Source organism: Hemiscyllium ocellatum, chromosome 3 (assembly GCF_020745735.1).
Source record: "Hemiscyllium ocellatum isolate sHemOce1 chromosome 3, sHemOce1.pat.X.cur, whole genome shotgun sequence".
Classification (NCBI taxonomy): Eukaryota; Metazoa; Chordata; class Chondrichthyes; order Orectolobiformes; family Hemiscylliidae; genus Hemiscyllium; species Hemiscyllium ocellatum.
In genome coordinates, this window is record NC_083403.1 from 55,559,984 (window position 1) to 55,574,208 (window position 14,225).

A 14,225-nucleotide genomic window follows, 5' to 3' on the forward strand; every position below is an offset into this window, starting at 1 on the left:
GAAGATGGTTGGATGTCAGACCATAAAAGCTAAGAGCAGATGTGAGCCATCTAGTCGTCTTTGCCTTTCAATGAGATCATTGCAAATCTGCTGACTCTCAGCTTCACTTTCCTGCCTTTTCCCCAGCACACGTGATTCCCTGACTGATCAAAAATCTGTCTATCTCAGACTTGAAAATACTTAACAACCATAAAGAATTCCACTGATCCATACTGACCTCTAATAAAAGAAATTCCTCCTTGTCGCTCCAGTAATTGAGATTATGCCCTCTGCTACTAGACTCTCCCACAAGTGGAAATAACCTTGCTGCATCTACTTGACAAGTCCTCAAAGCATTTAAAGTACTCTACTGTGATATCCTGGGACTGAGATGACTTCCTTCCAACAACAATGGCTGTCTTCCTTTATGCTAGGTATGATTCCAACAAGTGGAGAATTTTCCTCCTGATTTACATTGCTTTGCATTTTGCACTGGCTCCTTGTTACCACACTTGCTCAATTTCTTCCTCACCTATGGGTTTAACTCCTTCGTCCATGTTGGATATAGGCTGGGATTAGAAGCTGAGTGGCCTAGGAGGAGGCCAAAATGAACATCTGTTATAAGTTATTGTGGAATCAGTGCTGCTTAATATCACTGTTGACCACCACTTCATGATGAATGAGAATATATTAGTGAGGTGGGGAAATGAAACCAGAAAGTGGGGAATTCGAGCAGTAAGTCTTGCAACATCTGTGAAGTAAGAAGTAAACTTAACATTTCAAGTCCAATGTGATTCTTCTTTGGAACTGCTGAGTTTTACTAGCACTTTTTGTTCTTATTACGAACTGAGTAGTAATGGTTGTAGTGAACAAACAATTGGTCCAAGTTGAGTGTTATTAGCAGAATAAAGATCAGCTCTGACTGAAAACGTGAAAACAAGATACACTGTGGGGAAACAAAATAACAAAATGGACAGCAGAGCTCATGATCTGAATGTGCTGAACTCCGTGTTGAGGCCACAAGGCTATACAATGCCTAAACATAATATGAAGTACTATTCCTCCAGCCTACAACGGGCATCATTAGAACATGACAGCGTGCCTCTGACAAATGACAGGGACGAAGATATTAAAGTCATGGTTGTAGACTGAGTGAAGTGAACTAGCAAAACAATCACCCAGCCTGCATTTGGTCTCTCTCGTCATTCACTGCCTAAAAGGCTGGTTAAGGCACGGTACCTCAAGTCATTGAGAAGTATTTAACGAAACACCGTTTGTATAGTGCCAATATTCCATACCATTTATCAGGACAGACATTGTCTAGGTCTTGTTGCTTATGGACACAGAATGTTCTGGTATCTGAGAAGTCTTGAAAGACTATGTGCTAAATGCTAGAAAATGGGATTGGAATAGATTGATGCTTGATGACCAGTGTAGACATGAAGAGCCGGTAGCATTTTACCACATGGTAGACACTATATTTCCCAGCAGTTAAAAAATCACACACCACCAGGTTATAGTCTAACAGGTTTATTTGGAAGCACTAGTGTATGGGGCGCTGTTCCTTCATCAGGTAGCATGGAGCAGGACCACAATACACAATTTATAGTGAAAGATTACAATGTCATGCAACTGAAATGGTACATTGAACAACATATCATTTCAATATTATTGATATGATGTGGTGTGATTTTTAAGTTTGTCCACCTCAGTCCAACACTGGCTGCGCCACAACTTTGCCAGCAGTGGATGCAGTACAACAGGTTGAAAGAAGTACAAACAAAAATATACGTCTCTTTAGGTTGAGGTTATGCTAGGTGTATGAAATTTTACTTGTAAAGATATTGTACCATGTCAAGATATAGGTATTGTGTTTGGGGGTTGGAATCCAGTCCTCTTGTTGAAGGTAAGGGAGTGATACTCAAGCAGCCTGGACAGATGTCCCACGGTATACCATCCCCGCGGTGCAAACATCCCCGGAAACCTTCATTGGGGTACACCCCCGACTCCACCAACTTGGTCTGGTACAGAACCCTCCAGACCCATCTCCGTCACGTGGTCCGAAACTGACTCCCCAGGCGTTTCAGAATCTCCCACCCACGTGGTGCCGCGCCCTCCCGCCTGCAGCTGTTGTGCCCTCCGAGCCGTGCAGCACCTCCACCCCAGCCCACGACAATCCCTCTCGGGGGTCTCCACGCTGCTCGCGCTAACACAGGAGGGGCCCGGGTTTGTTTCCGGGTCAGGGGTGACGGCGCCATATTGTCGGGCTCGGAGCGAGCGAGCGGCTGCGATCGGGAGGTGAGTGAGCGGAATCCGCTGGAGCTTGGCTGGGGGAGAGCTGGCCGCTTGATCCCTAACACCTGCACCCTCCCCCACGCCTCTCCCTTTCCCCGGGGATACACAGGGATGCTGAGCCCGGACTGCGGCGGCCGCCTTCACCCCGCAGGTTGTTGAATATGGCGGCGGGGTGGGGGGGGGTGGTGGGAGGGCCTGCTCCGTTGTGTTCCTCGGCCGCCGGGAGGCTGCCTGGGCTGGACTTGAGCCGATAATTAACCCCTTTCGATCCCGTGGGATGGAGGGGCCAGATCTTATTTCTGATTCGGTGAGGGGGGGGGGGGGTCCCTGCTGTGTCGAGTTGGAGCAGGCGGCCGCCGGGAGGATGTGAGCTCGGCCTGGGCCTTCTCTCAGGCTGTTGCGGCTCCAATCGAAAACATTCACCTCTGCTCGAAAAACGTCCTTTCGGGCAGAGAAAAAAAACAACCTGCGCCCTCATTTCCAAGACCTTGGGCTAAACTCGTTCGAAATATAATCAGATGTGTTTCTGAAATAGGAAAGTTTATCATCAAATGCAATTCCGTTACTTTTATTAATATCTAAACATAACATTTATTTCAGGGATTCATCATGTTTGACGAGAAAATGACTATTTTAATACTTGGGCATTATTGATAGTTGAAACAAATTGACCTATTTTTGGATCTATCTGTTGTAGAACGCACCTCTGTGAGCCATTTCGTATCGGTTAAAAAAAAGTATACTGTTACTGCCTACAGAGATATTACCATATTTATATACACAGTCTATTGAACATTAACAGTGAATGGCGTTTTTTGTTCGTTCAAGTGTCTGAGGTTAGTAAACGATCATCTTGGATGTCACTGAATCTAGTTTCTTAACAATCCATGTACATGGAGTTTGTTTTCATCCTGTAACTGAAGTAGGTTAATTCACATAATTTTTTTTAAGCAGAGACTCACAGCCATTAGGTATGTACCACTACTACCTCAGTTTTGTGAAATCTACTGCCAAATGCACTTTTAAATATAGGTTGAGTATAATTTTGGGTTTAGGTACTATCAAGTTTAAGGCAGCCTGCTGCATATTAAAGAACACTTTACCAGCACAACTGTTTATTTTTCTATTTAAAATTACCCTGTCTCTAAAGGTGTTGACTTACAGGGTTGTTGAGAGCTGTCTGGAAAGAATTCAAGGCTCCGGTTACTGGTTTCATTAACAACTTGGCAGGTATATGTTATTCTGTTATCATCTTGGACTTCATAAGACAACAGTGACCTCCTTCTGTGTCATTTTGGTATCATCCTAATCTACAAGGACTGGCTTTACTCTTATTGCCATTCTCCATAAATTCCCAGTTTCCTGGTGTTCCTGATGCTTGGTGTTTCACGTGGGGCAGAGAAAATCCTTGACAATATTTACTGCATTGGAGCTTTGTTCTTGAAGGAAAAAATATAGCGAAAAATTTCTCCTCTTCCAGTGTGCCTGGCCTATTTGATTCTGTGGCACCTACTAGGATTTCCAGTAGCTATTGCGATTCGGCGATTCTAATATATCACTTGTATATCCCCATCAAGACACTTTGAAATCCATTCTTGAGTTATTCAGTATCCTTCATGGAATCCAATTTTATATTCAAATTTAGTGCAGGGTATCTCCTATCATCCACAGTGGGACAAGATGTCAGTGAAACTTGCTTGGTGATTCCAATGGCCGATAAGAATCATCCACATTACACTGGGCCAAGAGTCACTTGTAGGCCAGATCAAGAATGTACCGCACATTTCATTTCTGAAAGGATGTTAGTGAACCAAATTGGTTTTTACAGTAATTGATGGCCTTTTTGTGGTGATGCTGAGAGTGGCTTTCCATTGAAGAATTTACTGTTTGAATTAAAATTCCACCAACTTTTGATGTATTTGAATCTATCTCCATAGAGCATTAGTCATGGCCTCTGGATTTCTATTCCAGTGACATTATCACTATGTCATAATCTACTCATTAATTTGAGCCTCAAACAGGAAACCAATTTCCATCAACTTCGTATTGTCTTTGATTAGGTCGCATTATTGTCTACACTTTTGAGCATTATTTTTCATTTCTTCTCACAAATACACATTTTTGATTCTGACGTTGTTACTTGAAGGGTTACTCTGTTAGCAAGAAGGGAAGTACTTGAGTTTCAAAGAATTCCAGAATATCACCTAATAAACTTGTTTACTTTTGTCCTCTGGACAACTGCTTGCACTAAATTAAATATATTGAAATTTGAAAATAAAAAAGCACTTAAATGATTCTAAACCAGACATCATTGAGATGATTAGGCAAGATTTAGGATGTGTAGGACGAGCAAGGGCACTGCAGGGGATGGGCGCAGTTGAAATGTGGAGCTTGTTCAAGGAACAGCTAATGTATGTTCTTGATATGTATGCACGTGTCAGGCAGGGAGGAAGTGGCTGACTGAGAGAACCGTGATTTAATAAGGAATCTTTGTCAAGAGGAAGAAGTAGGCTTATGAACGTTCATTTGGGGTTTTTGAGTTAACCAGGAAGAAGATTACAACGGGATCTTGATCAGATGGCACACTGGGCTGAGAAGTGGCAGATGGAGTTTAATTTAGATAAATGCGAGGTGCTGCGTTTTGGGAAAGCAAATCTTAACAGGGCTTATACACTTAATGGTCAGGTCCTAGGGAGTGTTGCTGAACAAAGAGACCTTGGAGTGCAGGTTCATAGTTACTTGAAAGTGGAGTCGCGGGTAGGTAGGATAGTGAAGGTGATGCTTGGTATGCTTTCCTTTATTGGTCAGAGTACAGGAGTTGGAATGTTGCGTGTAATTGTGGTCTCCTTCCTATCGGAAAAATGTGAAACCTGAAACGGTTCAGAAAAGATTTACAAGGATGTTGTCAGGGTTGGAGGATTTGAGCTAAAGGGAGAGGCTGAATAGGCTGGGACTGTTTTCCCTGGAGTGTCAGAGGCTGAGGGGTGATCTTATAGAGGCTTATAAAATCATGAGGGACATGGATAGGATAAATAGATAAAGTCTCTTCCCTAGAATGGGGAAGTCCAGAACTAGAGAGCATGTTTTTAGGGTGAGAGGGGAAAGATAGAAAAGAGACCACAGGGGCCAACATTTCATGCAGAAGGTGGTACATGTTTGGAATGAGCTGCCAGAGGAAGTGGTGGAGGCTAGTACAATTGCAACATTTAAAAGGCATCTGGATGGGCATATGAATAGGTTTGGCTGGATATGGGCCAGGTACTGACAGGTAGGACTACATTGGGTTGGGATATCTATTTGGCATGAACGAGTTGGACCAAAGGGTCTGTTTCCGTGCTGTAATCTCTATGACACTGTGACCTCGAGCTCAGAAGAGCCAGGAGGGGACATGAGAAGTCTTTGGCGTGTAGGATCAAGAAAAACCCAAAGCTTTCTGTCAGTATGTCAAGAAAAAAAGAACGACTAGAGGAAGATGGGGTCCTGTCAAGGACAGTATTGGATGTTGTGTTGGAGTCTGAAGGGATAGAAGAGGTGCTAAATGAATATTTGTCTTTTTCCAGTGTGAATACTGATAATGTTGTCCAGGAAAATACTGAGATACAGGCTCGTAGATTAGATGGGATTGAGGTTCATAAGGAGGGGGTATTAGCAATTCTGGAAAGCCTGAAAATAGCTAAGTCCCCTGGGCCAATGGGATTTATCCTACGATTCTCTAGGAAGTTGGGGAGGAATTGCAGAGCCTTTGGCTTTGATCTTAAGGTCGTCATTGTCCACAGGAATAGTGCCAAAAGACTGGAGGATAACAAATGTTCCCCTTGTTCAAGAAGGCGAGTAGCGACAACCCTGGTATTTATAATCCAGTGGGCCTTCCTTCAATTGTGGATAAGGTTATAAGAGATAGGATTTATAATACTCCAGAAGGAAGAATTTGATTAGAGATAGTCAACAAGGTTTTGTGAAGGGTAGATTGGTCCTCTCAAACCTTATTGAGTTCTTTTGAGAAGGTGACCAAATATGTGGATGAGCAGTTGATGTGGTGTTTGTGGATTTCAGTAAAGCATTTGACAAGGTTCCCCATGGTAGGCTATTGCACAAAATTCGGAGGTTTGGGATTGAGGGTGATTTGGCAGTTTGGATCAGAAATTGGCTACCTGAAAAAAGACAGAGGGTGGTGGTTGATGGGAAATGTTCATCTATACTTCAATTACTAGAGGTCTACTGCAAGGGTCTGTTTTGGGGCCATTACTGTTTGTCATTTTTAAAAATGACTTGGATGATAGAGTAGAAAGATGGGTGAATAAATTTGCAAATGACACGAAAGTCAGTGGAGTTGTGGACAGTGCGGAAGGATGCTGCAGAGCTGGGCTGAGAGGTGGCAAATGGAGTTTAATGCAGAAAGGTGTGTGGTAATTCACTTTGGAAAGAGTAACAGGAATATAGAATACTGGGCTAATGGGAAGGTTCTTGGTAGTGTGGATGAGCAGAGAGATCTGAGTCTCCATGTGCATAGATAGTTTCCACCATGTTAATAGGATTGTTAAAAAGGCATGCAGTGTGTTAGCTTTTATTGGTAGAGGGTTTGAGTTTTGGAGCCATGAGGTAATGTTGCAGCTGTACAAAACTTTGGTAAGATCACACTTGAAGTATTGCATGAGGCGGCCAGAACCACCTAACAGGAAGGATGTGGAAGCGTTGGAAAGGGTGCAGAGGAAACTTACCAGGACGTTGCCTAGTATGATGAGAAGGTCTTATGAGAAAAGGCTGAGGTACATGAGGCTGTTTTCAGTAGCGAGATGATGATTAAGAGGTGACTTAATAGAGGCGTATAGGATGCTCAGAGGATTAGATAGAGTGGAGAGTGAGAGCCTTTTTCCTCACAAGCTGATGGTTAGCATGAGGGAATATAGCTTTAAATTGAGGGGTGATTGATACAGGACAAATGTCAGATATAGTTTCTTTACTCAGTAGTATGGGCTTGGAATGCCTTACCTGCCACAGCAGTAAACTTGCCAATTTTAAGGGTATGTAAATGGTCATTGGTTTAATATATGGATGATAATGGAATAGTGTAGGTTAGATTGGCTTCAGATTGGTTTCACACGTTGGCTCAACTTCGAGGGCCATACAGCGCTGAATTGTTCTAAGTTCTAAACTCTAGAGATTGTGGTTGCCACTGAGGAATGTTCCTTGATTTTAATTATCATTTATGGGTAACTGAAGTGCAGAAGCACTTTAATGTTATTAAATGGACCAGATGATAGTACCTCTAAATTTACATGACTGGAAAGCATTATCTTGTCTCATTCTAAAATGGATAAACACAGCTCAAATTAACCCATGGTTTGGTCATCTCTTATAGGAGATGGGCATTGCCTAGCTTTTGTGTGACGAGAATGTTGCTTGCCCTTTGTCAGCCTGAGCTGGTTGTTATCCAGATCTTGTTGCATTTGATCATGGACTGCTTCAGTATCTGAGGATTTGCAAATGAACTGATCATTGTGCATTCAGTGTCGAACATGCCTGCTTCTGATCTTAGAATCGTACTGTGGAAGTAGGCCATTCAGTCCATCCAGTCCACACTGACTGTCCGAACAGCATCCCAAGCAAACCTACTCCCCTATCCGTGGCCCTGGCAAAACCTAAACTAAATGTCAGTGATAAGGTTATTGCTGAGCTAATACTACTTGATAGCACGATTGATGGCAATTTCCACCACTTTACTGATGATTGGAAGTGGGCTGGATGGTTACTAGTGTTGGATTTGTCCTTTGTGTACAGGACATGTCAGGACAATTTTCCACAGGTGGATGCCAGTGATGTAAATGTATTGGAAGATCTTGGTTGGGGGCATGGCATATTCTGGAGCACAAGTCTTAAGCCTATTGATGGAATGTTGTCAACATGCAGAACCTTTACAGCATCCAGTACCTCTAACCATTTGTTGATATCAGGTGGAGAGAACTAAGTTAGTTAAAGATCATTATTTGTGATGGTGGGCACCATTGGTGGAAGCCAAGATGGATCATCTACTTGGCGCTTCTGGCTGATGATTGCTGCGATTACTTACCTTTGCACTGATGTGCTGGGCTCTTCCGGCATCGAAGGCGGGGATATGATTGAGTTGTTGAATCGCCCCCCTCATTCACAACTGGATGTGGCATAGGCTAAAATAAGCAGTGTTTATGATGTAACCTTGTGATCAAGGCCAATCTCTGGCTCAGATATGACCTGGGGGTTACAAACAGACTGGTTTATTTTCAGACTGTTGCCCGGGAGGGGTTGAAGTTTGCTAGCTGGCACATGAATTTTGGCACCAAAACTGAAAGTCTGCCTTAGAAATTCAGACTTGAAATGTATTCATTCATCAAATGCATTGGAAGAAACTTTTCTCTTAGGTAGAAAGATCAATGACTGTGGGACATAGATTTAAGATCAGGTTTAGAGGGGATCAGAGGAACCCCTTTTTCACTCAGGGTGGTGGAAGTTTGTAACTCTGTCTGAAAAAGTGGTAGAGGCAGAAACCCTCAGAACATTTATTTAAAAGATATGTAAGTGTACACTTACGGTGCTAAGGCATGCAAGGCTATGGACTAAGTGTTGTAAAAATGGGATTAGAATTGTTAGATGGTTGTTTTTGACTGGTGCAAACGTGAATGGCTGAAGGGCTTTTTTCTCAGCTGTAGAACAACATGATTGTAAGGAATGGAAGAACACGCTCAAGAGGCTGTATAGGGCTGTTCTTTTTAAATTTTTGTGAAGCAGACCTCTAAAATAGTAATTAGTTTAAATATTAATCTGGGATTGTTCGTAAACCCTAATTAATCTCTTGCATTTACTGCATCTGTTCTGAGAATGTCCTCTAGTACATTGCAGCCAATGATTTATTTTTGAAATTCAGGGACTGTTGCTTTAGAATTATTTGGTGGGATTTAAATTCCCATGCCTCCACAACATACTACTCAAGCAATGTTGTTGTAATCGCATCCATTATGTGAGACAGCAGTACTAACCACTGAGCCACCGTGCTGGCCCCAGTCTGTACAAACTCCATTACACATTTTTCAATTATACAAATGGTGTTGATTTTTTGCATACTTATGAAGACTTGAATGAAATCACTAAGTGCAGTCCCCAAGCTGCTATCAAAACTCCAATGCATGTAATAAAAATGGCACAATTCAGCTATGAATGCCCATATGCTGTGCTGAATAACAGGAAGATGGCAGATTGTCCCATTTCTCTGAAATAGTAGTGGTTTTTTTCTCCACTTTATGATCTTACCACCCAACCTAAAAAGTCTGCAACTCCCTACTCAGCAAAGTTTATACATATTTCCTTTCCAAAGGGTTAATTGTTGCAGCATCATAGTTGTGCCTGGAATCAATATCTACTACATGGCCAAAAAAAGTTTCAAATTGTTAGCTTTCCTTGCAATTTTCCCATTTTAAATCTACACCCCATGAACTGAATTCACAAGTTAATGTAGCTGCCTTAAATCTACATAATTTATTCCTTTGGGTAAATTAGTGTCCTGAATAGTATCTTTCCTCCCACAGTCTCTTCTGTTATGGCATTATAATTCAGAGAACAATACCCAGCAAACATCTTTGTCACACTTTTTCAATCCCGACATCAACCTTAATACAGGTAGGATGCCCAAGTTTGATTGAACAACAATGTAGTCATATTTAGAATATTACAATGAAATTTCTTTTTCATTGACGTCACATTCCTTAGAGAGAAAGGTTGATATGGATCTGATTACAACAACATTGCTTGGCTAGTATGTAGTGGGAGGCATGGGAATTTAAATCCCACCACAATAGCTGATGGAATTTAAATTCAAACAATAAAGCTGGAATATAAACCTAGTCTGTGTGCCCATAACTATGGTAGATTGTTGCAAACAGCCCATATGTCAAAAAAAATGACCTTAAGGGAAGGAAATCTTCCATCCTCACCTGGTCTGGCCTATATCCAATAATGGATCCATATCAACCCTTCTCTCTATAACCAAACTATTGTAAGATATTGACTCGTAAGTTAATTTTTGAAGCCTTAAAATCCAGAACTCTGTTTACTTTATCTTGCTGGAATTGTTTAGTTAATCATTGGAATGTTCCCATAACAGTAATATGAACCGAACAGAAGTCACAACATTGTCTGTGGCCCAGCTGAATATCCAATCCTTGTCCTTGATCTCTTTACTCTTTGAAGGGATGATTACACCATCTTTCAGTGTCTTCTTCTCAACTAAGTGCAACTGCCTTCACTTTCAGTCTGACTAATTGTTGTAGCCAGATAATCCAAGAAATTTGTTTCTCTCTCAGCCACTTTGCATTTCTCGAGCTTTCCAAGAATTTATCCACTCCTTCTATCCTTTGTGGAAATAATCAATAACATTATGCGTTTATGTGCTGTTGAAATTTAACTATATCTCTCCAACGTCTTGATCTCTTTACGGCTTGTTGAATATCCAATCTTACATTAATCTCAAATTTCTTTAGTTAAATGTTTGGAACATTGCCTTTAATCCTGACTCAGAATGTATATCCATGCCATTAAGTCTGTCTCAGTAAATATCATATGCTGAACCAGACTGTTTACAGGCTTAATGCCTGATGAGACACTGAACAGTCCCTTGGCACTTCTTCATACAGAGACCATCTAATTGCACTTAGGAAATTTCTCCCAACCTCCTTTGTCCTCAACCTGGGTTCTTTGCAGAGATTGTATAGTCAGCTCTTTACTATATTCCTTATACACCCATGACTGTGTGGCTAAATTCTGCTCTGACTCCATTTACAAGTTTGCTGATGGCGCCACTGTGGTGGGTCAGATCTTAAATAATGATAAGACAGGGTACAGGAAAGAGAGAGAGAGAGCGCATTGTGTGAAAGCAACAATCTTGCCCTCAATGTCAGCAAAACAAAGGAGCTGGTCATTGACTTCAGGAAGCAGAGTGGAGGACATGTCCCTGTCTGTGTCAATGGTCAATGGTGCTGAGGTGGAGAAGGTTGAGAACTTCAAGTTCCTAGGAGGAAAATTCACAAACAAATCTGTTCTGGTCCATCCGTACCAACATTACGGTTAAGAAAGCACACCAACTCCTCTGCTTATTCGTAAGACTGTGGAAATTTGGCATGTCCACGTTGACCGTACCCAATTTTTATAGGTGCACCATAGAAAACATCCTATTCGGATGGATCACAGCTTAGTATGGCAACTGTTCTGCCAAACGCTGAAGAACATTTGATTTGTGAATTTAGCCCAGTCCATCATGCAAATCTATTGACTTGTTCTATACGTCCCGCTGCCTCACGAAAGCAGCCAACATAATCAAAGACCCTTCCGACCCTGGTTATGCTGTCTTCCACTATCTTCCATCAGCAAAAGAGACAAAAGTTTGAAAACAGATACCACCAGATTCAATAAAAGCTTCTTCCCTGCTGTTATCAGAATGGACCTTTCATATATTGGAATTGATCTTTCTCTGACCTCTCTGTAGCTGTAACACTATACTCTGCATTCTCTTCTATTATCCTGATGTACTTAGATACGGTATGATTTGCCTGGATGCAATGCAAAACCATACTTTCCACTATATCTTGGTACATGTGGCCGTACTAAATCAAATTTTTATGCCTTTATCAACTCCAATTTGACTCATGGCATAGCTTCAACTTCCGCTCTGGAATCTAAAATATGGTTCATGGTTACCCTTGCCCATTTCCAGTCTGCACTATAATCCCTTGTAGGCATTAGCCATTATTGGTCTTCTGTTCTCCACAGACATAATTCAAAATTCTCACCTTTATTTAAATCCCCCATGACTTGCTATCCCTATTATAAGCCTAGAACAGTACAGGTCTTTCAGCCCACCATGTTTATGCCAATCACGATGCTATTCTAAACTAATGCACTCTGCCCGCAATGGTCTGTATCCCTCTGTTCCTTGACTTTTCATGCATTTGTCTAAATGCAACTTAAATGTTGTTATTGTATCTGCTGCCACCTCTCCGGCATCTTCTAGACACCTACTACCCACTGTTTTTTGAGAAAAATTATCTCTTATATCGACTTTAAGCTTCTCCTCCCTCACCTTAAGCGCTTGTTCCCTATTATTTGACGAGGGAAGAAAACTCTGACTATCCATGTCACTCATCATTTGTGATATTTCTGTCAGGTTGCTTTTCACCCTCCTCTCTAGAGTAAACAATTCAAGTTCTTGTGGCTCAGTGATTAGCACTGCTGTCTTACAGCACCAGGGTCCTAGGTTCGATTCCAGTCTCGGGTGATTGTCTGTGTGGAGTTTGCACATTCTCCCTGTGTCTGCGTGGGTTTCCTCCCACATCGCAAAGATGAGCAGGCAAGGTGAATTGGCCATGCTAATTGTCCATAGTGATAGGTGCACTAGTCAGAGGGAAATGGATCTGGGTCGGTGTGAACTGGTTGGGCCGAAGGGCATGTTCCCACTTCAGGGAATCCAATCTAATCTTTTCCAAGACTGCCACACACTCAGTTCTCATGCCCTCAGGTTTAAGAATTTTTTTGGATTCCCTCACCCTAACATGTAGCAGTGTCTCTTGGGCCAGAGGCTGTGTCTTTAAAAGTATTCCTTCCTTAACCCATTCCACTGATCAACTTCCCCATTCTCCTTTAAGACAACCTGAAGCTCCTCTAATCAGACTTTTGACTTTCCCTTCAAATATGTCCTCCTTTGATTCAAAATGCATTGTTTTGACTTGTACATCTTAAAGCTTTCTGATATTTTCAAGATTAAAGGCTTACTTTAAAATAAAGGTTTGTTACTGCTGCATAATACTTCATTTGTTATTCTTAACAGGTGCCTTTTGCCAATGTATTTGAAAACACCCTTTGACAGTTTAGGTGAAAATGACACAAAGTACTAACTGACTTATTTACATTGCACTTTATAAGCTAACTTTTGTAATGCATGTTTGTTCAGAATTTTTGGAAGAAATTACAATCCCATTTTTCTATTTTATAGATTTTGAACATTTGCAGCTCAAAAGTCAATGATGTGGGACCAAGGTGGTCAGCCTTGGCAGCAGTGGCCTTTAAGCCAGCAACAGTGGATGCAGTCGTTTCAGCAGCAACAAGATCCAAGTATGTTTCCATAGATGAAATGAATACAATTTTTGCAATTAGAAAAGTCTACAGATATTTGCAGCATTGCCAGAATCAAAATCAAATAAATCAGCCAGTGACATAATTTGTTACATGTTGTAAGGCAGTGGTTCAAGGTTCTTTCATGACATTTTTGCAACAACAATACAGTACACCTTAAACATTGCTATTGATCTAAATCTTATACATTTCTAATTCATAAGAAATTGTTATTGTTTACCACATGATAAATATTGAATTATTTATTTTTTAAAAGATCATCCATTGGATGTGGGTATTTGTAGAGATGCCAGATTGCCCTTGAGAAGGTAGCATTGAGCTACCAGGTTAAATATAACTGTGAATTGTGGACCAGTGGTGATCTATGTGCTGGTCTACAATGCAAATCAGTAACACAATGATGTTACAGGCAAGGCCATGTCAGAAACATCACCATCACCACCCACTGTCAACACATAACCAGACAGGCTTCTGCATATTTATCATAAGTCGTCATAAGCTCAAGCAGAAACGATGTTTCTTAAGCAGGATTGAAGTTACTGTTATATCTTACATCTATATTAATCAAACAGAATGTATGAATTTCTCAAGATTTCTCTAACAATGTTTTACAGCTTTTTCAAATAATTGTGTTCCCTTGTAATGTTTCTAATATGGAAATGTCTTCTCTTTTGTCATTGTATGTATTAATAAATTATGTATGCCTAATAAAAGGCAAGAATTTGATGTTTCGTAAGAAAAAAATGAAATATTTGTTGTTTCCAAAAATTGTCATTAATTCCAATGAGTTCTATACAGCA

The 14,225-nt window shown here is 41.1% G+C and overlaps 1 protein-coding gene across 5 annotated transcripts in view; it reads left to right on the forward strand.

Annotated features, from left to right (window-relative positions):
* Positions 1-2,174: 2,174 nt before the first annotated feature.
* pnisr (PNN-interacting serine/arginine-rich protein) overlaps positions 2,175-14,225 on the forward strand; it is a 39,661-nt gene continuing 27,610 nt past the window's right edge. For 2 of the 5 annotated variants that reach the window (XR_009646933.1, XM_060850254.1), the window contains exons 1-2: positions 2,175-2,277; positions 13,286-13,404. Coding sequence is in view for 4 of the 5 variants with exons in the window: in XM_060850254.1 (XP_060706237.1) it covers positions 13,314-13,404 (91 nt within the window). In the remaining variant the exon portion in view is untranslated. Of the gene's footprint in view, positions 2,278-3,483; positions 3,505-13,285; positions 13,405-14,225 lie in introns of those variants that run through there. The other 3 variants (XM_060850230.1, XM_060850246.1, XM_060850237.1) reach the window with 2 other exon arrangements.